We start from the raw sequence: 23633 nt of genomic DNA on the forward strand, positions 1-23633 counted from the left end.
ATCTAGAAAAAATATGGGATTAACAGGGAAGAATGTAAAGAAATCCAGATTGAAATAGAAGAAAGGGTTGTTGGGGGGAATCCGTATTCGTTTCTTTCTTTCTTTTTTTTTTTTGAGATGGAGTTTCACTCTTGTTGCCCAGGCTTCAGTGCAATGGCGTGATCTCGGCTCACCTGGCTCACTGCCACCTCCGCCTCCCAAGTTCAAGTGATTCTTCTGACTCAGTCTCCCGAGTAGCTGAGATTATAGGCATGCATCACCAGTTTTGTATTTTTAGTGGAGTTGAGGTTTCTCCATGTTGGTCAGGCTGGTCTCGAGTTCCTGACCTCAGATGATCCGCCTGCCCTGGGCTCCTAGAGTGCTGGGATTACAGGTTTGAGCCACTGCGCTGGGCCCTGTATTAGTTTCTTATGGCTGCTATAACACATACCAGCTGGGCCCAGTGGCTCACCTGTAATCCCAGCACTTTGGGAGGATGAGGGAGAAGGATCAGTTGAGCCCAGGAGTTCAAGACCAGCCTAGGCAACAAAGTGATATCCTGTCTCTATAAAAATAAAAATATACACAACACACACACACAGTAGCTTAAAACAGTGGAAATGTATTTCACAGTTCTGGAGGTTAGAAATTGACATGGAGGTGCTGGTGGGACATACCTCTTGAAGCCTCTAGGGGAGAATCTGTTCCAGGTCCTCTCCTAGCTTCTGGTGATGGCCATCAAACCTTGACATTCCTTGGTTTGTAGACACATCACTCCAGTCTGCCTCCTCCTTCACATGGTGCTATGGTTCCAGTGTTTGTCCCTCCCAAATTCATGTTGAAATTTAATTGCCATTGTAACACTGTTAAGAAGTGGGACCTTTGGCCGGACATGGTGGCTCACGCCTGTAATCCAAGCACTTTGGAGGCTAAGGCGGGCGGATCACCTGAGGTCCGGAGTTCAAGACCAGCCTGACCAACATGGTGAAACCCTGTCTTAAAAAAAAAAAAAAAAAAAAAAAAGAAGTGGGACCTTTAAGAGGTGATTATAAATTGCCCAGTCTTTGGTATCCTTTTATAAAGGATGAAATAAATGGACTGAGTCTGAAAACTGGTACCGGAGAATGGGGTGTTGCAGAAACACCTGAAAATGTGAATTAGTGTTAGAACTGGTAATGGGGTAGAGACTGCAAGGGTAGCTGGGACTATAGGTGTAAACCACCACTCCTGGCTACTTTTTTTGTAGTTTTGGTAGAGACGGAGTTTCACTATGTTGTCCAGGCTGGTATCAAACACCTGACCTCAAGTGATCCACCTGCCTCGGTCTCCCAAAGCACAGGGATTACAGGCGTGAGCCATCGTGCCTGGCCTTTTAGTTTTTATGTAGTCAGAGTTTTAAAATGTTTTCCTGTTTGGCTTCTAAGTGTTTTGTTATGTTTAGAAAGACCTTCTTAACTTCAAGAATTAACAAAATTGTCCCATATTTTCACTTAAAAATTTATTGTAAATTCTTAACTTTTTGATCAAACGTGTGTGTGTGTACATGCTGGCACCCTCGCAAGGAGACAAACGAGTAGCCTTATTCTTTTCCCTGTGGCTAGGTAGTCGTGCCACTTTTATCACACGGTAAGTTTCCCAGACGTCTCAAACGAAAATAAGTTAAAAGGAAATGGTGAAAGCTTTTCAGTGAAGGCGAACTCAGCGGGGAGAAGAGCCTCCCTTTCCGGGCCTGAGAACCCGGGGAAACCAGCGGAACGCAGGTGTGCGAGGGCCGGGAGCCGGACGAGCCCAGATACCAACGGCTGCACGGCACCGGGGAGCGGTTTGGCGGAGACACAGGGCCGCTCCGAGGTCGCCGCAATGCTCCCCTCCTTGCAGGAATCGCTGGATGGGGATGAAAAGGAGCTAGAGAGCAGCGAAGAGGGAGGCTCAGCCGAGGAGCGGAGACTCGAGCCGCCGTCCAGTAGCCACTACTGTCTCTACAGCTACCACGGAAGCAGGTGCCGGCGCCCGGCTCGGCCGGCCCGTCCGCCTGCCCCTGCGGCCCCGCCCCCGGCCCGCCGCCCGGCCTTGCACCCCACCCCCGGCCCAGCGGCCCGGCCGCTCCTAAAAGCCAACTTCTCCTCTCCCAACCAAGGTCTCTGGTCTGAAGGGCCCTCCCCACCTAACGCGGCTCCTCCCGCCCCCATCCTGGACTTGTATGCCTGGCCCAACCATGCCTCTGCCCTTCATCTGCCCCGTATCATCCCAGCCCCTTACTCTCGCGGCTGCCCTTTGTTTAGCGCAATGCCCTGCACGCTCAATAATTTCAGTTCCCGTCCCCTGTCCTTTCTGTCACTATCTCCCCACTTTCTCCCATTTCCCTCACACACACCCCTGCTTCCTCTTTTCCCTGCTCCTGACTGACTTTCCTGGGGCCTTCTTGGCCCTGTCAAGTTTGTTTTTTAAAGGAGTTTCCTTGGATCTTTTAGGCAGCCTTTCCTCCACTCTTTAGGTGGACTGGAGAGGGTTTTCGTTGTCATGAGGGTAGGCAGTGCACTTCCGCCTTGCAGCATTTTTAGTTGACACCTTGCCTCATCCTGCTTGCAAGGTCGCCATACTCCTCTTGGTTTAGAGCCCATAATTGATAGCACTATTGCTTTTGTGGCTTGCAGATTGGCACAGCAACGAGGGGACAGTGATGACGGAAGCCCAAGTGGCACAAATGCAGAAACTCCCTCTGGTGATGATTTCAGGTAAAAAGAGCTTCACCATAATTCATGCATGTGCTTTTATCTTCCCTGCATCTCTGGCCTGTACATGTCAGTCAGTGGGTACTCCATTTCCACTGAGCCTTCCCTGAGTCAAACCATCAATTCCTCCTATCCCTTAGGAACCTCATCCTGATTTCCTCCTTGCCTGGTTCATTCAAGGCTGGGGCAAACAAATTCACATACTGATAATGTGCTTGGTGATCAGCCAGAAATAAATCCTTTTTTTTTTTTTTAAATCGAGACAGGGTCTTGCTCTGTCACCCAGGCTGGAGTGCAGTGGCATGATCTTGGCTCGCTGTAGCGTCAACCTCCCTGGCCTCAGGTGATCCTCTCACCTCAGCCTCCCCAGTAGCTGGGACTACTGACCTCCATGCTTGGCTATTTTTGTATTTCTGGTAGAGATGGGGTTTCGCCATGTTGCCCAGGCTGGTCTTGAACTCCAGGACCCAAGTGATCCGCCCACCTCTGCCTCCCAAAGTGTTGGGATTACAGGCATGAGCCACCTTGCCCAGCCTTGAAGTTTTTTGTTTTTTTTTTTTTTGAGACAGAGTTTCGCTCTTGTTACCCAGGCTGGAGTGCAATGGTGCGATCTTGGCTCACCGCAACCTCCGCCTCCTGGGTTCAGGCAATTCTCCTGCCTCAGCCTCCTGAGTAGCTGGGATTACAGGCACGGGCCACCATGCCCTGCTATTTTTTTTTATTTTTAGTAGAGACGGGGTTTCACCATGTTGACCAGGATGGTCTTGATCTCTTGACCTCGGCCTCCCAAAGTGCTTGGATTACAGGTGTGAGCCACCACGCCCGGCCGCCTTGAAGTTCTTAAATAATCAATTATACCTCAATGAAGTTCAAAGAAAGATAAAAAAAGAATGTGTGCAGGGGTGTGATGATAATGACTGATCATGGAATTAAGGCTGAATAAGGAGGGAAGTGAGATGAGAAACTTGAGAGGCTGAAAGAGAGGTAGAGTCAGTGGATTGGGGGTTCCAGTGGAGTCACAATACTGGAGAGAATGGGCTGGAAAGATAGGAATATTTTAAGCTATTTGATGAAGTAGATCATACTTAGTGATATACATTCCTAGAAACCTCACCAATAGGGGTCATAAGGACAGCTTTCCCCAGTCCTTAAAGGAGCCCCTGGTGTTGGTACCATTCTGTCTGACTTAATGGGTGTGAATACACTGGTCCACTGGTAAAGAATGTGTGTCTTTCATTTGTCAAGCCTCTCCTTGGTGGATAGTAATCTACCATCCGAAGTGGAGCCAGAGCTGCGCAGTTTCATTGCTAAGCGTCTTTCAAAAGGTGCAGTCTTTGAAGGGCTGGGTAATGTTGCATCTGTGGAGCTGAGGTAAGTGCAAAATGTGCTGTGTCCTGAGTTTTTATTTCTGAACTAAATATGAGAAGTGATAGAAACTCCAAAAGACCAGCTCCTACTAGACCTGCAGAATTTCTTTGTTCTCTGGCAGCCCAAGCACTGGGCCTCACACATAAACATTTGTGGAATGAAATTAATTGAATGGCAGAGACCCTGGCACCCAAACGTACCTTATTTAATTAGTTTTATTTTTTTGAGACAGGGTCTTGCTTTGTTGCCCAGGCTAGAGTACAGTGGCGTGATTACAGCTCACTGCAGCCTTGACCTCCTGGGCTTAAGCAGTCCTTTCAACTCAGCCTCCCAAGTAGCTGGAACTGCAGGCAACTAATAGCATGCCCAGCTAATTTTTAAAATTTTTGTTTGTTTGTACAATTGGGGTCTCACCATATTGCCCAGGCTAATAAGTTTTGTACTTAGAAGAAGAAGAGTTGATTTTTTTTTTTTTTTTTTGAGACGGAGTTTCGCTGTTGTTACACAGACTGGAATGCAATGGCACGATCTCGGCTCACCGCAACCTCCGCCTTCTGGGTTCAAGCAGTTCTCCTGCCTCAGCCTCCTGAGTAGCTGGGACTACAGGCGCACACCACCATGCCCAGCTAATTTTTGTATTTTTAGTAGAGGCGGGGTTTCACCTTGTTGACCAGGATGGTCTCGATCTCTTCACCTCGTGATCCACCTGCCTCGGCCTCCAAAAAGCTGGGATTATAGGCGTGAGCCACCATGCCCGGCTTTTTTTTTTTTTTTAAATATGGAATGCTTCATGAATTTGCGTCTCATCCTTGCACAGGAACCATGCTAATCTTCTCTGTATCGTTCCAATTTTAGTATATGTGCTGCCGAAGCGAGTGCAGGAGTTGATTATTAAAACTGAAAGTGTATACAATTTATAAAGTGTTTTCACAAACTTTGATGCAGTTCTCCTTACAAAGGGGAAATATAGCAGATATTCTTATTTCCATTTTCAGATGAGGAAATAAACTCAGAGAAGTTTACATAAATTTTCTGGTCAAATTGATGGAATTCAGGCTTAAACATGAGCATTCTCAGTCCAATTCCAACTGTCTTTCCATTACACCTCTTTATTATAGTTCAATTCAGACTATGAAGTTAGCATACAGGTCCCCTCAGGAGTATGAGGCCACGTCCCAAGGATGAGGCCACCTGGCACATCTGCCTGAAGCATTAATTTGTGAAGGTTTGGGAGAGGGGAGAACATGCTTTTATTGATATAAACATAGGTATGAACTAGAGTGAAATTTGTGTGACTTTTTCACATAAGACAGGATAATTCAAAGAAATTCCATGTATGTTAGGGGCTGCTTTAACTAAAGCCCACCGGGGTATACATTTATTTTTCTTTGCTGCTACAAGTAAACCAATGAGAAGTCTGGGAAGCTCTGAATTAGTGGGCAGTTTAATGATGTTGCCAGATCAAGATGACTGGAATTCAGAGCAGTCTACAAAATTATAGATACATAAGTAACCAAAATAATACATTTTACCTTTTTCTTTCTGTTCTAGAATTCCAGGTTACCGAGTTGGTTGTTATTACTGCCTTTTCCAAAATGAAACACTGCTTCCTGAAACAGTAGCAATGGTCTCTGAACATAACCCTTCAGAATATGTGATCTGTTTTTTAGGAGGTTCTGACAAAGGACTTGAGCTATATCCTTTCTTTGGTTTTTGAGGACATCAGGAAGGAAAACACAGGAAGGCAGGTGGAAGAATATTACTCCCAACCTCCAGAAAGCTCTTCTACTCGTGTGTTTAATTGAATTTCATGCCTTCATGTGGCCATTTTGCTTGTTTTCATTTGCAGCTTACATTATTTGAGAGCTTTTATATCTCTCATTGAGAGACAAAATACTATCTTCATTATTCATCCTTTATTGCTTCCTTAAGAACATACTTTCAGGCTTGAATTGGACAAGTACATTCAAGGCCTGAAAAATAACATGAACTGTGAGGTAAGGTGACAGTGGTTTTTAAAGACTGAAATGATTAACATATTGTGATTGCTATACTTGTCAAATCATACAGGTAGACACAAAGACATCTATATTCTAGAAACTTGTGAGCTAGTAGAGAGGTGACTTTTTTTTTTTTAAATGACAAGGTCTTGCTTTGTTGCCCAGGCTGGAGGGCAGCGGTGTGATCAGGCTCACTGCAGCCTCAGCCTCTTGGGCTCAAGCGATCTTGTCACCTCAGCCTCCCAAGCTTGTCACCTCAGCACATACCACCACACCTGGCTAACTTTTGGTATTTTTTATCAAGATGGGGTCTCATTTTGTTGCCCAGGCTGATCTAGGATTCCTGGCCTCAAGCAATCCTCCTGCCTCAGCTACCCAAAGTGCTGGGATTACAGGTGTGAGCCATTGTGCCCGGCTTACAGGTGGTTTCTTTTTTTCTTTCTTCTTTTATTTTTTGAGACAGGGTCTCACTCTGTCATCCAGGCTGGAGTGCAGTGGCGTGATCATGGCTCAACTGCAGCTTTTCTGGGCTTCAGTGATCCTCCCACCTCAGCCTCCTAAGTAGCTGGTACCACAGGCATGCACCACCATGCCCTCCTAATTTTTGTATTTTTGGTAGAGATGGGGTTTTGCCATATTGCCCAGGCTTGTCTTGAACTCCTGAGCTCAAGTAATCCACCTACCTCAGCCTCTCAAAGTGCTGGGATTACAGGTGTGAGCCACTGTGCCCAGCCTACAGGTGATTTTAAAGAGATATAGGGAACATAGTCCCATAAGTGTTGAAAGTTTCATAAGACTACTTCTGATGTTTTGTATCTGTGGAAAATTCTATCTATTCAATGGCACTTAGTAACATGCCTGGTGAGGAAGAGGATGTCCTTTGCCGGATTTCTATGCATATGATTTATATTATGGTCAGAAGTAGTGGTCCATGCAGCCTGTGGCACCAAAGACGTGCTATGCCATAGTATGATTGTTTTTTTTTTTTGAGACGGAGTTTCACTCTTGTTACCCAGGCTGGAGTGCAATGGTGCGATCTCGGCTCACCGCAACCTCCGCCTCCTGGGTTCAGGCAATTCTCCTGCCTCAGCCTCCCGAGTAGCTGCGATTACAGGCACGTGCCACTATGCCCAGCTAATATTTTGTATATTTAGTAGAGACGGGGTTTCATCATGTTGACCTGGATGGTCTCGATCTCCTGACCTCGTGATCCACCCGCCTCGGACTCCCAAAGTGCTGGGATTACAGGCTTGAGCTCAACATCGAAGATTCTTAGAAACACTCTATTTTCATTAATTGATCTTTTATAAATTAGGCATATCCATATTAACTAATTTATTCAAACCTTTTAAAAATTGGCTGTGTGTAGTGGCTCACACCTGCAATCTCAGCACTTTGGGAGGCTGAAGGAGGCAGATCACTTGAGCCCGGGAGTTCAAGACCAGCCTGGGCAACAAGGTGAAACCCCATCTCTACAAAAAATGCAAAAATTAGCCAGGGATGGTGGCACCCACCTGTAGTCCCAACTACTTGGGAGGCTGAGGTGGGAGGATCGTTTGATCCTGGAAAATTGAGACTGCAGTGAGCTGTGATTGCACCACTGAACTCCAGCCTGGATGACACAGCAAGACCCTGTCTCAAAAAAGCAAACAAAAACAATGCTTTCAGCTTGCAGCAGTTGTTAGTCATGACTCTGACAAATTTACTACCCATTACCTATATAGTAGTAGTTTTACTTTTCACATACTTAGAAGATACTACAGGAGAGAGGAAAGGATAGTACAGGAGTGAGCAAGGGATGCAAGTCTAGGGGAGCTGTTCTCCGAGACTAGAGCTCTTCTTGTGTGACACTAGTCTCCAGAGAGCAGCATAGCCTAGAAAGCCAGATGTGCTTATGGCAGCCTGTCTGACATCTGGAGTGGGCTGGAGTGCTTTGATGAGTTACTTGTATCCTTCCCTATTCACATTCTGAATACGAATGAATTCTCTACCTACATTTGTTTAGTCAGTCAATAGATATTTAATAAGCTCATAGTAGGCATGTTTTAGACACTGTACCACAGGTGCCAGGGAAATGAAGATTATTCAATGAGTATCTCCATTGAGTGCATGGTATAGTGGGAGGAGAGGGACACGTAAATGCCCAGCTCTTCCCGGTGAAGAAATAACATAGAACCCTATTAATTCAGTCTCTTCATTTTATACATTCAGTACAGAATTAGTCCTCACCCTACCCAACAAGCCAGGAGAAGTATATTGCAATTTTTTTTTTTGAATTGGTGGTTTTAGCTTTAAAAAAGGAAGTGCCTATCCTGGTCTTTTTCACCACCAAGGATATGATGAAAAAAATATTAAGTCCACTAAAAGTAAGGCTTATATTAAAGCAAATGACATTCTTTCTTGATTTAGGAAAGGGGCCTGGAGAATCCTATAAAGTCCTATCTGAGCAGCTGGTTTGAGGATGTTGTATGCCCAATCCAAAGGGTGGTTCTTCTGTTTCAGGAAAAGCTTACCTTTCTGCTACATGCTGTAAGTACTACCCAAATCAGAGCATTTCATTAACTGAGATTACTTTAGCTCATTTAGAAAAATACTCATTTTCTCTGAACATGACTCTGCACATCTTCCCAAAATTTTCACTTAAACTATGCTTGCTTTCCAGATAGACCACACTTTATTTTCTGAGATCTAGAAAATTATATTACTAAGGTAGAGTTGAATTACAAATGCTGACTGAGTCTTCCTAATAGGATAAAACATTTAAAAATAATTCCTTTTTAAAGTGATCTGGGAAAGGTATAGTTTTCAAAACAATTTGAAAAGGAAAACAAAAGTCCAAAGCAATTATTTTTCTACAAAAATGTTAATGAGCAGTGGCTGAACAAGACTGGAGAGCTTATGACTAGTGCCCATCAATTGTCAAGTATGGTGAGGACTTCTGGGGACATTTAGTCATGAGTAGCTGCTCAAGAAAAACTGGAATATATGTATTGATCAGGCTTTATTTTTCTCTCATAGGCTTTGAGTTATACTCCTGTTGAAGTTAAAGAATCAGATGAAAAAACAAAGAGAGACATTAACAGGTAAAGAATACAGTTTTTTCACAGAGAAAAGCTTTTCCACAGCAAGAATGACATCTGTTTGTAAGCCGGCCCCGTATCCCTTCCCCACCAGCCCAGTGCAAAATAAATTTGTTTTCACCCTTCTGTCCTGCAATATTGTTTGTGAAAACTGGCTTGTGTGTGTGGCAGGTTTCTAAGTGTGGCCAGTCTTCAAGGACTTATTCATGAAGGCACCATGACTTCTTTGTGCATGGCCATGACAGAGGAGCAGCATAAGTCTGTGGTCATCGATTGCAGTGGCTCCCAGCCTCAGTTCCACAATGCAGGTGAGCTGCAACCTCTGAAGAAGTCTTCCTAGATCTCTTGTGAGTCGCCATCTTTGCAGTGAGAGCATGTGATACCTTCTTCCTGCCTTGTGCAGTTTTACATCGTTATCTTAAACCATGAGAAACCACTTGCTGAAAACAATATAATTCTAGAAACATGGAAATCATGCCATGCCTAGCAATTCCACGCCTAGGTACATAAAGAAATTCTTTTATGTGTACACAAGGAGATGAATTTTTTTTTTTTTCCAAGATGGGAGTTTTGCTTGTTACCCAGGCTGGAGTGCAATGGCGCGATCCCGGCTCACCGCAACCTCCGCCTCCTGGGTTCAAGCAATCCTCCTGCCTCAGCCCCCTGAGTCGCTGGGACTACAGGCGCGCACCACCATGCCCAGCTAATTTTTTGTATTTTTAGTGGAGACAGGGTTTCACCATGTTGACCAGGATGGTCTCAATCTCTTGACCTCATGATCCGCCAGCCTAAGGCTCCCAAAGTGCTGGGATTATAGGTGTGAGCCACTGTGCCTGGCCAAAGAGACAAATTTTAAAATGTCCATAAAGGCTTTATTTGAAAAAGCAAGGAATTGGAAGCAATTTAAGTGTTTATCAAGAAAACTGATAAACTACTATATTCATGCAATCTAACATAACAGAGCAGTGAAAATGAATGAACTAGAGCTACATGTATGTGTCAATGTAGCTCTCAAACATACTGTTTAGTGAAATAGCCATAAAAGAAAAAGTACATAAAAGTTTTAACATATGCAGAATAATGCAGATATGGCTTACAGATGCAAAGGTATATGGCAGAAGTTTAAAAACGTCTGTCGGAATGATGGGAAAGGAAGGGGGATGTGATTGGGAAAGGGGCATATAGGGGGCTTCAACCATTTTGGTATCCCTTAGCCATGTGGTGAGCATACTGTTTTTTAGGCCATTATACAAGTCTTAAATAATTAATTATAGATATTTTTATAAAGAAATATGTGAATCATGCTTTGTAAAATTTCATTTTATTTAGTCTCTCTGAAATATTTTATAGGAAGTAACCGGTTTTGTGAGGATTGGATGCAAGCTTTTTTACATGGTGCTGAAGGAGGTAACCCTTTTCTTTTCCGACAAGTACTGGAGAACTTTAAATTAAAGGTAATTAGTTGGCTGTGTGCCAATTGCCACATGAAATTTTTGTCTGCATTTTAATTAGTACCAGTTACAGAGTAACAAATCTGCTTTATAGCTGTGATGTCTGTTAATTAGGATGTTCTCAACACTGGAATTATCAGAAGGCATTTACTTATTTTAATTTTTTGGTAGCTTCTGTGTACATATCATTTCTGATAAATTGGGTTGAATGCTTGCTTTCAACCCAATTTATTTAAGGATCGTCAGTCTTACAATTTGTGACTTATCTTAGTTGCAAAGCACAAAAAAAGTGATTCAGTGCTTAAATTTTCAAAATTCTGGTGGGGGCTAGGCGCAGTGGCTCGCACCTGTAATCCCAGCACTTTGGGAGACCATGGCAGGTGGATTGCTTGAGGCCAGGAGTTCAAGACCAGCCTGGCCAACATGGTGAAACCAGTCTCTACTAAAATTAGAAAAATTAGCTGGGCATGATGGTGCATGCCTGTAATCCCAGCTGTGTTGGGAGGCTGGGGCACAAAAATTGCTTTAACCCAGGAGACAGAGATTGCAATGAGGCCAGATTGTGCCACTGCACTCCAGCCTGGGTGACAGAGTGAGACTCTAAAAAAAAAATTCTGATGGGGACAGAATTTCTGATATCACCTTATTTAGGAGTTGTTTTTTTTTTTCTTGTTTTTTTTTTTATAACCTATTCTTTTTTCAAGGTAAATTTTACTTTATTTTATTATTTATTTATTTATGAGACAGAGTTCCCTCTGTCACCCAGGCTGGAGTGCGATGGCGTGATCTTGGCTCACTGCAACAACCCCCACCTCCCGGGTTCTAGTGATTCTCCTGCCTCAGTCCCCCCAGTACCTGGGATTACAGGCGTGGGCCACCATGCTCAGCTAATTTTTATATTTTCAGTAGAATGGAGTTTAACCATGTTGACTAGACTGGTCTCGAACTCCTGTCCTCTGGTGATCCGCCCGCCTCTGCCTCCCAAAGTGCTGGGATTATAGGCATGAGCCACTGTGCCTGGCCCATTTGTTTGTTTTAAGAGACAGAATCTTACTCTGTCACTCAGGCTAGAGTGCAGTGGTGCAATCATGGCCCATTGTAGCCTTAACCTCCTGGGTTCTGGCCATCTTCCTGAGTAGCTGGAACTACAGGTATGCACCACAACACTTGGCTAATTATTTTTATTTTTATTTTTTGTAGAGATGGGGTCTTGCTACACTGACCAGGCTAGTCTCAAACTACCAGCCCATAAGAAGTCCTTTTGCCTGGGGCTCCCAAAGTGTTGGGATTACAGATGTAAGCCACCATGCTGGGCAGGAGATTTTTAAAGTATTTTTACTTTGTATAAGAGATTTTCAGCCAGGCCCGGTGGCTCAGGCCTGTAATCCCAGCACTTTGGGAAGCCAAGGCGGATGGATCACTTGAGGTCAGGAGTTAGAGACCTGCCTGACCAACATGGTTAAACCTCATCTCTACTGAAAATATGAAATTAGCGGGGTGTGGTGGCGCACACCTGTAGTCCCAGCTATTTGAGAGGCTGAAGCAGGAGAATCACTTGAACCCGGGAAATGGAGGTTGCAGTGAGCTGAGATTGCACCATTGCACTCCAGCCTGGGCAATAAGTGAGAAACTCTGTCTCAAAAAAAAAAAGAGAGATTTTCTTCTACCAAGGGCAAAGCATACTATAATTTAAATTTTGGAAATATTTAATATGAAAAGCAAACAATTCAGCAATGTACATTGAGTTCTTACTGGACAGGAGGTATTTTTTTGAGCTTCATTAGTATTTCACTTAACACATTTTTAACCGTGTAATCATTTTATCTGTTTCTAGGCCATACAAGACACAAACAATTTGAAGAGATTTATCCGACAGGCAGAAATGAATCATTATGCTTTGTTTAAATGTTACATGTTCCTAAAGAACTGTGGTAGTGGAGATATACTTTTGAAGATTGTTAAAGTAGAACATGAAGAAATGCCTGAAGCCAAAAATGTGGTAGCTGTCCTTGAAGAATTCATGAAAGAAGCTCTTGACCAAATTTTTTGATCTTATGTTTTGAGATAATTATATGATCAATTTATATATTTGAGTCTTAGTGTTTGACATTGCAGTTATAATTGTTCATAGGATTGCTTAAGATGATTTGAAACTCAATCCAGATTGTTTTTCTTTTCGTATTTTAACAATTTAACTTAAAAATCTGAGGAGCATCTTTGCTGAGTCTTAGATAGATATGTGTGTGAGAGCTGTGGAATTTTAGTGTCTCCCTGGACTTGTAAATTCCAGGCTTCAGGAAGTTGTTGCTTAAAAAATTTCAGAGATGATTTTGTTTGTGGCTTTTCTCAGGAGTTTGCTGCAGTATTTAGCAACTTTTCTTCTTAGAAAAATCATAATACTTCTTTCTCAATGGATTGTAGCTTCTTAAAAAAAATGCAATCTTAGTCTTAGAACAGATTAATACCACTACACCATTTCAAAGACAGGTCTGTTCATCCTGTGGGTGCTTGATGTGTTTTTTTGTCTAGTTGATAATGGCATGGATGATAAAGTCAGATTTAGGTCTATATGCAAATCCTGAGTATGTAAGAAATTAAATGAGCTTTAAAATAGATATACTAGCTTTAGGATAAAACATTATCTTTGAGAGAAAGCTACTGCAGAAGTCGCCCTCAGTCACCACTTTTTTTCATTCATTTGTTCACAGGCATTTATGAAGAGCCTATGTTTTCTTTTGGGTGAAAATGCTGGCGTTTTAAAACAGTGTTGAGAAAAGAAAGTACATACAGTTTACAAGCAAACTGTGACATAAGGAATGCAAACAGGGGTTCTTCATATTCGAGTTAAACTCATTGATTTTAGGGTTTTTTGTCTTGTTTTGTTTTGTTTTTTTGTTTTGAGAGAGAGCCTTGGTCTGTTGCCCAGGTTGGAGTACAGTGGTGCGATCTCGGCTCACTGCAACCTCCACCTCCCAAGTTCAAGCAGTTCTTTCCCTCGGCCTCCTGAGTAGCTGGAATTACAGGCACCCACTACCATGTCTGGCTATTTTTATTTTTGTTTTTAAGTAGAGATGGAGTTTCACCATCTTGGCCAGGCTGGTCTTGAACTCTGGACCTCGTGATCCACCTGCCTTGGCCTCCAAAGTACTGGGATTACATGTGTGAGCCACTGTGCCCGGCCTGATTTTAGTTTTTTGTACATTTGTTACAAGCCTCAGATTGTTGTACTCTGAATCAATTGAAAGTGCCCTCAGCTAGCCATTTACAATTCCCATGGAAGCCTATGTAGCTACACACATATGATTGCAATTGCTTGGCATAGCTCTTTAATAAATTCATTTGATAATGATTTTTGCATAGAAGAACAGAAGCCTTGTGTTCCCACTTCCCTTAGGATGCTCAGAGAAGTACAAACCCATAAAACTGAGGAATCCTTTCTTAAATGGATCTAAATTCACATTAAGTGCTGAGTTTTAACTTTCAAAATGACTGACAGTGGCCTTCTGCCTTCTCTACATAAGCCTTGGGACATGACTCACCAAGCATTTCTTTTCCTTTAATAAGAAATACAATTCAGGATCTTCATAAATGCTTTCATATGGTTTTAAACTTTAATAACTTGGATTGTAGGCAGCTACAAAAAGTAGCTTTCATAGTATTAAAGTCAAGGTGGCTGGGTGCGGTGGCGCACACTGAATCTCAGCCCTTTGGGAGGCTGAGGCAGGTGGATCACCTGAGGTCAGGAGTTTGAGACCAGCCTGACCAATATGGTAAAACCCCATCTCTACTAAAGTTAAAAAGATTAGCCGGGTGTAGTGGCGTGTGCCTGTAGTCCCAGCTATTCGGGAAGCTGAGGCAGGAGAATAGCTTGAAGAACAGAAGTCTTGTGTTCTCACCTCCCTCAGGGAAGCACAAACCCATAAAACAGACTGCAGTGAGCTGAGATTGTGCCACTGCACTCCAGTCTGGGGGACAGAGCGGGACTCCATCTCAAAATAAATAAATACAGTCAGAGTGACTAAGGAAAACCAGCAATTTCACGACACTGTCATTGAATCTGACTCTTCCCAATGTAGTTGGTTGCCCACTTGGAAATCATTTTTTTAAGTAAGCAACATTAACACATGAACATTTTAAGTCTGAAAAAATACTTCATTTTCAAATTCATGTCATTCAAGAGTCTGTGTTGTAAATGTCATTTAAAAGCAAAAGTGTTACCTGCTTCAAATCATTTATGGACATATGCAAGATGTACTTATATATTCTCTGTGTGTTTGTACATGTTTTTGTAATGTAGGCTTACTACATGACACAGCTCTATATGATAGTTTTATTTTATATATATACCTTTTTTTTGAGACAGAGTTCTGTCACCCAGGGTGGAGTGCCGTAGCTTCATCTTGGCTCACTGCAACCTCTGCCTCCTGGGTTCAAGGGATTCTCCTGCCTCAGCCTCCAGAGTACCTGGGACTACAGGTGCATGCCACCACGCCCAGCTAATTTTTGTATTTTTAGTAGAGACAGGGTTTCACCATGTTGGCCAGGATGTTCTCAATCTCTTGACCTCGTGATCCACCCACCTCAATCTCCAAAGTGCTGGGATTACAGGCATGAGCCACTGCACTTGGCCACATTTTTAAAAATGAAATAGGGTCTCACTATGTTGCTCAGACTGGTCTTAAACTCTTGGGCTCAAACAGTCTTCCCACCTCAGCCTCCCAAAGTGAGCCACTGTGCCCAGCCTCTGGTAGTCTTATTAAAAAAAAAAAAAAATAGTAAGTGTGACAATTTTTTTTTTAAGTGTCACTACTAAAGACAAGGAAAATGGGGTCATGGAACTGAATATCTTGGTCATGAGAAGAAACCACAGAGCTCATGACTAGAAAAACATGTGCTGTATACAAATTTTAATAAGCTATTTTGGCTTTGAAAGTTTCTTGTTTTTCTTTTTGAGATGAAGTTTTGGAGTGCAATTGTGTGATCTCAGTTCACCACAAACTCCACCTCCCGGGTTCAAGCGATTCTCCTGCCTTGGCCTCCTGAGTAACTGGGATTACAGGCATGTGCCACCATGCCTGACTAATTTTTTGTATTTTTAGAAGAGACAGGGCTTTTTCATGTTGGTCAGGCTAGTCTCAAACTCTCGACTTAAGGTGATCCAACTGCCTTGGCCTCCCAAGGTGCTGGGATTAATAGGCGTGAGCCACTGCCTAGCCATGGCTTTTAAAGTTTTAAAAAGGATTTGTTCAGACATGGAATACATTTATGTATATTACTTGTGAGCCATACACACAGAGGAAATGTATGTTTGTCATATATGAAAAATGGCTTCAGTTCATCTGTAATTAATTTGTAATTATAATAAGACTTAGCTTCTCATCAAGACAATTATTATTTTTTTTTTTTTTTGAGACAGTCTCACTCCATCACCAGGAGCCAGGCTGGAGTGCAGTGGCGTGACCTCGGCTCACGGTAACCTCCGCTTCCCGGGTTCAAGCAATTCTGCTGCCTCAGCCTCCCAAGTAGCTGGGACTACAGGCGCCCGCCACCACGCCCAGCTAATTTTTTTGTATTTTTAGTGGAGACGGGGTTTCACCATGTTGGCCAGGATGGTCTCGATCTCTCAACCTTGTGATCCACCCTCCTCGGCCTCCCAAAGTGCTGGGATTATAGGCATGAGCCACCGCGCCCGGCCTTCAAGACAATTATTTTTATGTAATGACCTCAATCCTCAGGCCTAACATTTGTATTCCCAACAAATTTGTGAGGAAATTATACTTGTTATACTAAGGCATTTATTAAAGAAAATCAAATCACTTGCTAGGATAGACCTTTCTGCTTCTTGCAGGAGGAGGCATCAAGCAGAATCTAAGAGCAATTTTCCTCACAATGTTTTATTCATTGTCCAGTAGAGTTATACCCGTAGAACTTAATAACCCAAGTCACTTTCTTTCACTCTCATTCATTATTCACCATGACAGAATGCCTGTCCTCTACCCGAGGATCCCTCTGACTAGGTGCCGGGAAAGCCTGTGGGCTTCTTGGAAATAGGCTGTTACTAGGACCACTCTTTCTGTGTGTCTTCTCAGTTAATGGAAACCCTGCTGGCTTCATTGAAGTCTTTCCACTTGGAGGTCTGAGCAGCCCAGTTCTCTTAAATGCTAAAGTTCTTAAATGTGGCTGGGTGTGGTGGCTCAGGCCTGTAATCCCAGCACTTTGAGAGGCCAAGGCAGGAGATCTCCATCAGCCTAGGAGTTCGAGAGCAGCCTGGGCACCACAGTGAAACCCTATCTCTACAAAAAATAAAATTAGCAGGATCTGGTGGTATGTGTCTTCCCAGTTACTCAGGAGGCTCAGGCTGGAAGATCGCTTGAGCCCAGGAGCTCAAAGTAACTGAGCTATGATTATATTACTGCACTCCAACCTGGGCAACAGAGTGAAACCCTATCTCAAATATAAAGAAATAGGCCAGGTGTGGTGGCTCACGCCTTTAATCCCAGCACTTTGGGGGATCGAGGAGGGTTGATAACCTGAGGTCAGGAGCTCAAGACCAGCTTGACCAACATGGAGAATCCCGTCTCTATTAAAAATATAAAATTAGCTGGGTGTGGTAGCACATGCCTGTAATCTCAGCTACTCAGGAGGCTGAGGCAGGAGAGTTGCTGGAACCCAGGAGGAGGAGGTGGTGGTAAACCGAGATCACGCCATTGCACTCCAGCCTGGGCAATGAGCAAAACTATATCTCACACACACACAAATTACATATATATGTAAAAACAAAGTGCCTAAGTGTGTTTTTTTTGTTGTTGTTGTTTTGAGACAGGAGTCTTACTCTGTTGCCAGGCTGGAGTGTAGTGGCGTGATTTCAGCTCACTGCAACCTCCACCTCTCAGATTCAAGTGATTCTCCTGCCTCAGCCTCCGGAGCAGCTGGGACTACAGGCATGTACCACCATGCTTGGCTAATTTTGTATTTTTAGTAGAGATGGGGTTTCTCCATGTTGGCAAGGCTGGTCTCGAACTCCTGACCTAAGGTGATCCACCCGCCTTGGCTTCCCAAAGTGCTGGGATTACAGGTGTGAACAACCGCACCCGGCCCTTCATTTCTTAATTACCTTATTTTTGGGAAGTGCCTTATTAATTTATTGAAGAATGAGAATCTAGTATTAACAGAAGGGAAGAACCAGGAAAGTAAAAAAGGGAGTGAGAGGAGGCAAAGGCAAAGAGAATTCAACAGCTTCTGGCTCTCCAAGGAGCTTGTCTTTATTATTATTTTTTATTTTTATTATTTATTTTTTGAGACAGGATCTCATTCTGTCACGCAGACTGGGGTGCAGTGGCAGGATCTCGGCTCACTGCAACCTCTGCCTCCCAGGCTCAAGCAATTAGCCTGCCTCAGCCTACCGAGTACCTGGGCAGCAGGCATGCACCACTACCACCTGGCTACTTTTTGTTATCTTTAGTGGAGATGGCGTTTCGCCATGTCGGCCAGGCTGGTCTCGAACTCCTGACCTCAAGTGATCCACCGGCCTTCCAAAGTGCTGGGATTACAGGTAACAGCCACCATACTGGGCCCATACATACACATTTTTTTTTTTTTTTTTTTTGAGACAGAGTCTTGCTCTGTCACCAGGCTGGAGTACAGTGGGGTGATCTCGGCTCAATGCAACTTCTGCCTCCCGGGTTCAATCGATTCTCCTGCCTCAGCCTTTTGAATAACTAAGACTACAGGCATGCACCACCACACCCAGCTCATTTTTGTATTTTTAGTAGAGGCAGGGATTTCACCATGATGGCCAGGATGGTCTTGATCTCTTGACCTCATGATCTGCCCTCCTCAGCATCCCAAAGTGCTGAGATTACAGGCGTGAGCCACTGCACCCAGTCAGTACATATGCATTTTTATGGGAAGAGAAATCATAGCATTTATCAACCACCCAAAATAGTTCAGTGATTTGAGAAAAGTAAGATGCACAGAGCTATAGACTGGTGCCAAGCACTGATGCCCTGATCTATATTTTATAGAAATCCTACATCCACCACGCTGCTGTTCATCCTCTCCCACCCATCCTGACCCAGACCCAGATGAAACAGGCCCTAATACTAGCCCTTCAGGTCACTTCATGAATAACCAATGGCTTGGAAAAAAAATCTTTAATGGAATCTGTGCTCAAATAATATGTTACAACAAAAATATACAGAATGTACACAATACAAAAATACTTAGAAACAAACATTGCAGTTTGTGTTTTGTTTTTTCCACTTACGCAAGTCCTCGGAGGGGCAGTTCTGTGGGGCACCATTTTTAAGGCAGAGGAGAACCGTACTTTCCAGCCAGCACCGGAAGAAACGTGAGTGATGCCAGGAAACGGCTTTCAGGGCGCGCGGGGAATCTGCATTACGTATTTGCAAATTAAATGGGACACTGGGGGAAGACCTCGGCTTGGTGAGCAATGGCTCCCCTAATCCTCTGGGCAAGAATGGTTCTCATCGAAATCGAGAGTCCTATTAGCTGGCAAACAAGCCTCATTAGGGAGCTCTTCCTAATTAAAAAATGAATGATGAATGATGTCATTAAAGCGAAATTTCTCCTTTGAAGGTTTGTTTTCCCTCCCCCAGTTTCTGTGATTCCTCTCCCGTTTAATGAGCGAGCCAGTGAGTCTACGGCTGCTGTTTGGGGATTCCCCAGCTTTCAATTTCTGTATGCTGTGGATAAAAGGCTGACCTACCTCCACCAGCCTGAAGATAGATACACCACCCTCCAGGCAGCAGCTACCTGGGATAAGGAAGGAGGCAGGGAGGACATGGCCAGCCTTGGCCAGGGGAAGTGCTGCTGGGAGCGTGGTGGGACCTGCTGAGGAGAAAGCCAGATGCCACCAAGTGAGCCCCTCTGACCAGACAGCTGCCTCCTGACCTCGGGAGAGGCCTGGGTCTGGTGAAGTGACCCTATGACTCCAGCCTGTGGCTCTGCTTAGAAGTCATGGTTGGAAGAGGTGGTGGAGGTGGGTGCGCTGACAGGGAATGGCTGGGGCTGCTGGTCTAAGGTGTAGATGAGGGTCCCTGGTAGCAGAGGATACACTTAACGTGGTGGGAGACACGATTCTGCCTCCACTGTCTTCGTAATAAGCTTTCCTGGGAGGCCCGAGGTAACTCAGTGCTTCTTTAAGGGCTTTCTAGAGTCTTCTAGTTCATTGCCTCCTTGCCCCTGAGGAAGCCCCCTCTCCAGGCCATACCAGATAGAGGTGGCACTCTGCTCATTCTACCCACACCCCAGAAGCCCCAGAGGCCAGGATAGGAATCTGGAGGGGATTCTTCACCCTCAGGAAGGGACCACATGGCTCTTAGGCTTACTATGGCTGCAGCCCAGGGCAGAGGCAGCAACGTCCTGGTTCCTTCTGCATCCTCCCCTGATTTTCCCTGAGCCCAGCTCCACAGCCTCACAGCCTCCTCCTCTGAGGTGCTGACTCTTCCATCTACACCTTTCTATCACTAGGGCAGAGAACAGTAGGCAGGGCACACACAAGACAGCCCAGGCTGACAGAATTCCACCCAAGACATGACCCCATAGTGCCTCAGACTGTTACCCGCAGCACCACACTGGCCAGGGAAGCTATACATGAGGCCAGAGCAAGCTAGTTAGCATTGGGCCAAGATGGGGAAAGGCTGGGCCTAGCCTGCCAGTGCATGAGTGAGCCCTTTTACATGTACTCACCAGGATGGGAAGCCACCATTCCCCAAGACCCCAAATGCCTGGCCCAAGTAACCCTGGACCTCGCGATGCTCAAGGGCTGGGCTGGGCATGAGGCTGGAGGAAGACAGTCCCCATGCTCCTGTCTGTTTCTGGATGTGCCCAACCCCTGTCTCCTCCCAGGCCTGGTGTTCTTTGTTCTTTTGGGCCGTCAGTGGTTGAGAATTCCAAGAGCCCAATAAAGGGAATATCATTTTTTTGTCAAAGATCATCCTCATGCCCTCCATCTGGGGCCTGCACCAGCTCCTGTTAGGAGGGTCATTCCTGCAATCTCGTTTTCTCACCTGTGAAATGGGGTGGGGTGGACGTGATAACCGCCATGTTCTCTCCTGCAGCCAAGTCTCTGAGCTTACCGGCTGCCCTCCCGCTCAGGCTTATCCACACACCCAGCAATTCTCCCGAGGCAAAGTTTTCCACCTAAATTAGAATTCCTCTTCCTATAGCCTCCTGTCCCAACTCAAATGGACACATGGCCTCAACAGTCCTACCCCAGCCTCTCTTGAGCCCCCAAAGCTCTTTCTCTCCTAAAGAAGACAGGACGGAAACCTTTTGGATACAAAGGCCATCCCAGAGGGAAACAAGAGCTGAACCTGGCAAACCTCAGCATCTGGGGATCCCAGAGGGGCTGAGCTCTCCCTCCAGCAGGGCCATTCTGCCGCCGGTCAGTGATGCTCAGGGGCAGGTGTGGAAGGGACAGGAGATGGGAAAGAAGGGGACAGGCTTTGTTGGGCAAGGGCAGTCAGCAACCACAGCACACCATGGTCTCCCACCTTGCACGATGCCCACATGGCCCCCCTGCATCTGCTGTGCCTTCTCTGCCAGCGCTGACTTGCCTCAATTGCCTTTCCCGGCACACACACACACGCATGCACGCACACACGCACACACATATCAAAACACTGTCTCCATAACCAAAGAGAGGCACAAAGTAGGGTCAGGGCAGCAAAAGGAAAGAAAAAGACCCTAAAACACGGCTGCGCACAGAGGCTGGGCACCAGTGTGAGATGCCAACATTCTGGAAGGAAGGGAGGGAGAAGTCTAAAGCTGGTCCTGGGTCTATCTTCTCCAGGGTGAAGCTTGGGATGACGTTTATTCTCCCTGCTTGGGTCCCTCTCACTGGGTACCCCCAGGGCAAGAGGAGGCCTGGAGCCTACAGCCTCCTTGCTCTGCCCAGCCCTGGCACAACAGACCATGCCCCAGTGCCCAACAACTGGCCCAGGAGGGCACCCTGGTTTCAGCCAGGTCACAGCTGACATGTCCAGTAGGTCCTCTTTTTATCAGAGTTCCAGACCTAGTAGCTGCGGAGGGGACACCACATGGCCTGCAATTATCTCTGAGCTAGAGAGGGGCCATGCCTGGCTGCAACAGCCCTTGGGTCTTCCCACATCTCTCAGGGTCTCTGAGGGTAGAGGATGAGGAAGACGCTGCTGCACTGAGGGACACCCCTGGCCCCGTGGAACAAGCCCAGCCCAGGGGAGGGAGGGCCAGTCTCCCCCCACCCCAGACCTTCACCCTGGCCCCACATCATCAGAGCTGCCTAGAAAAACGACAGTAGCCACATCACCTCCTCCACCAAGTGCCTTTCAGAAAAAGGTCTCCACTGTCCAAATCTAAACACAAACAATACAGTGTACACTGAGAAGACTCTCAGTGGCCCAGAGTCTTCTGTCCTTGCCTGCCCGGCCTTGCTGAGCTGGTGATGAGAAGAAAACTCGCAGGCGCTCCCTGTGGGTGCTGCTTTTCCCTCCCCTCCCCCACCTCGGGCCTCCAGCCCTCAGGGGGGAGGCGGCAGCTTCAGGTCCAGCAGGGTGTAGGCAAAGATGTTCCAGAATATGGCGAACAGTACGAAGACAGTGTACATGGCCACAAAAATCCACCACAGTGACTGGTCCTGCAGCCTCTGTTCATAGTTCCTCAGGACCACCACGCCCAGGGTGATGCCCACAGCCACGCCACCCAAGTGCGCCACGAAGCTTGGGTGAGGGCAGGGGGGATAGGCCGACGGGTGGAAGCGGAGCCACACAGCCCGTCCAAACTCCATGCTCACTGAAAGGGGAGGAGGCAAAGAGAGGTTACTGGAGGGCCATGAGCCGGGGGCTGAGGGAGGGGCCTTCACATCATCACCTGCCCATGAATTCATTCCCTATTAGGCCAAGCACCATTCTCTGCCCTGGGGATGCAGTAGTGACAGAGACAGGCAAACCTCTGTCCTCCCAGAGCTTACAGGGTCTGGCAATAAATCAGTAAGCAATGATGTACATAAGATAATTTCAGGAAGAGACACATCTATCGGGAGAAAAAGGTAATGTAAAAGCAATGCCTGGCTTAAGGAGGGGAATTCTTTAGCTTGGGGAGTTATACAAGACCTCTCTAAAGAGCTGACATTTGGCCAGGCACAGTGGCTCACACCTGTAATCCCCGCACTTTGGGAGGCAGAGGTGGGTGCATCACCTGAGGTAAGGAGTTTGAGACCAGCCTGGCCAACATGGAGAAACCCTGTCTCTACTAAAAATACAAAAATTAGCTGGGCGTTGTGGCAGGCTCCTGTAATCCAAGCTACTTGGGAGGCTAAGGCAGGAGAATTGCTTGAACCTAGGAGGTGGAGGTTGCAGTGAGCTGAGATTGTGCCACTGCACTCCAGCCTGGGCAAAAGAGCAAGACTCTGTCTCAAAAAAAAAAAGAAAAGAAAATCCAGACCCAAAAAAATTGCTGAATTCATCCCTTAGCAGATTCTTTTTGTTGTTCTTGTTGACAGGTCTCACTCTAGGCTGAAGTACAGTGGCACCATCACAGCTCACTGCAGCCTCAACCTCCTGGGCTCAGGTGATCCTCCCACCTCGGCCTCCCAAGTAGCTGGGACTACAGGCACCCACCACCACATCTGGGTAATTTGGAAAAAAATTTTCTGTAAAGATGAAGTCTTACTATGTTGCCCAGGCCTAAACTCCTGGACTCAAGTGACTCTCCTGCCTCAACCTCCTAAATTGCTAGTATTACAGGCATGGGCCATCATACCCAGACCCTTAACAGATTCTAAGATGCCTGCATCCTGATCTCCAATCCATGCTTCTTGCGTGAACTTCTTGGGTCAGCCAGTCAAGTGGGGATGAGACTCTTGAAAGAAAGGGCGCTAGGAAAGTGCCATCCCATTATCAACTACCAAAAGAACACTGAGGGTAGGTATTCTTATTCCCATTTTACAGATGAGAAAACCAAAGCAAATCTGACATTGAAAAAAAGCCCTTTGAGGGAAATTTTATACCTGTTTAGCTACCA

General features: G+C 45.5%; 2 protein-coding genes and 1 non-coding gene across 5 annotated transcripts in view; 1 reads left to right on the top strand and 2 right to left on the bottom strand.

Annotated features, from left to right (window-relative positions):
• Positions 1 to 1800: 1800 nt before the first annotated feature.
• C5H17orf75 (chromosome 5 C17orf75 homolog) lies at positions 1801 to 18843 on the top strand. Its single transcript, XM_002748380.6, has 10 exons — positions 1801 to 1979; positions 2634 to 2714; positions 3957 to 4082; positions 5631 to 5774; positions 6019 to 6076; positions 8489 to 8608; positions 9098 to 9162; positions 9331 to 9467; positions 10510 to 10613; positions 12445 to 18843. Exons 1-10 carry the CDS (start codon positions 1840 to 1842, stop codon positions 12658 to 12660), a joined length of 1191 nt encoding a protein of 396 aa, XP_002748426.3. The 5' UTR covers positions 1801 to 1839; the 3' UTR covers positions 12661 to 18843.
• On the bottom strand, positions 4852 to 4958 carry LOC118154224 (U6 spliceosomal RNA). Its single transcript, XR_004744116.1, has one exon. It is a non-coding gene; the product is annotated as a U6 spliceosomal RNA (small nuclear RNA).
• RHBDL3 (rhomboid like 3) overlaps positions 18749 to 23633 on the bottom strand; it is a 58984-nt gene continuing 54099 nt past the window's right edge. For all 3 annotated transcript variants that reach the window (XM_035300855.3, XM_035300854.3, XM_054256142.2), the window contains one exon: positions 18749 to 22403. In XM_035300855.3, coding sequence (XP_035156746.1) covers positions 22132 to 22403 — 272 coding nt within the window. In that variant the 3' untranslated portion in view covers positions 18749 to 22131. The remainder of the gene's footprint in view (positions 22404 to 23633) is intronic.

This window comes from Callithrix jacchus, chromosome 5 (assembly GCF_049354715.1).
Source record: "Callithrix jacchus isolate 240 chromosome 5, calJac240_pri, whole genome shotgun sequence".
Taxonomy (NCBI): Eukaryota; Metazoa; Chordata; class Mammalia; order Primates; family Cebidae; genus Callithrix; species Callithrix jacchus.

What these genes read in the sequence shown, in the direction of transcription:
- C5H17orf75 (XM_002748380.6), top strand. Translation starts at nt 1,840, where the DNA reads ATGCTCCCCTCCTTGCAGGAATCGCTGGATGGGGATGAAAAGGAGCTA. An exon ending in AAAATAACATGAACTGTGAG is followed by an intron (nt 6,077 to 8,488) that starts GTAAGGTGACAG and finishes TTCTTGATTTAG; the next exon opens with GAAAGGGGCCTGGAGAATCC. An exon ending in ACAAAGAGAGACATTAACAG is followed by an intron (nt 9,163 to 9,330) that starts GTAAAGAATACA and finishes TGTGTGTGGCAG; the next exon opens with GTTTCTAAGTGTGGCCAGTC.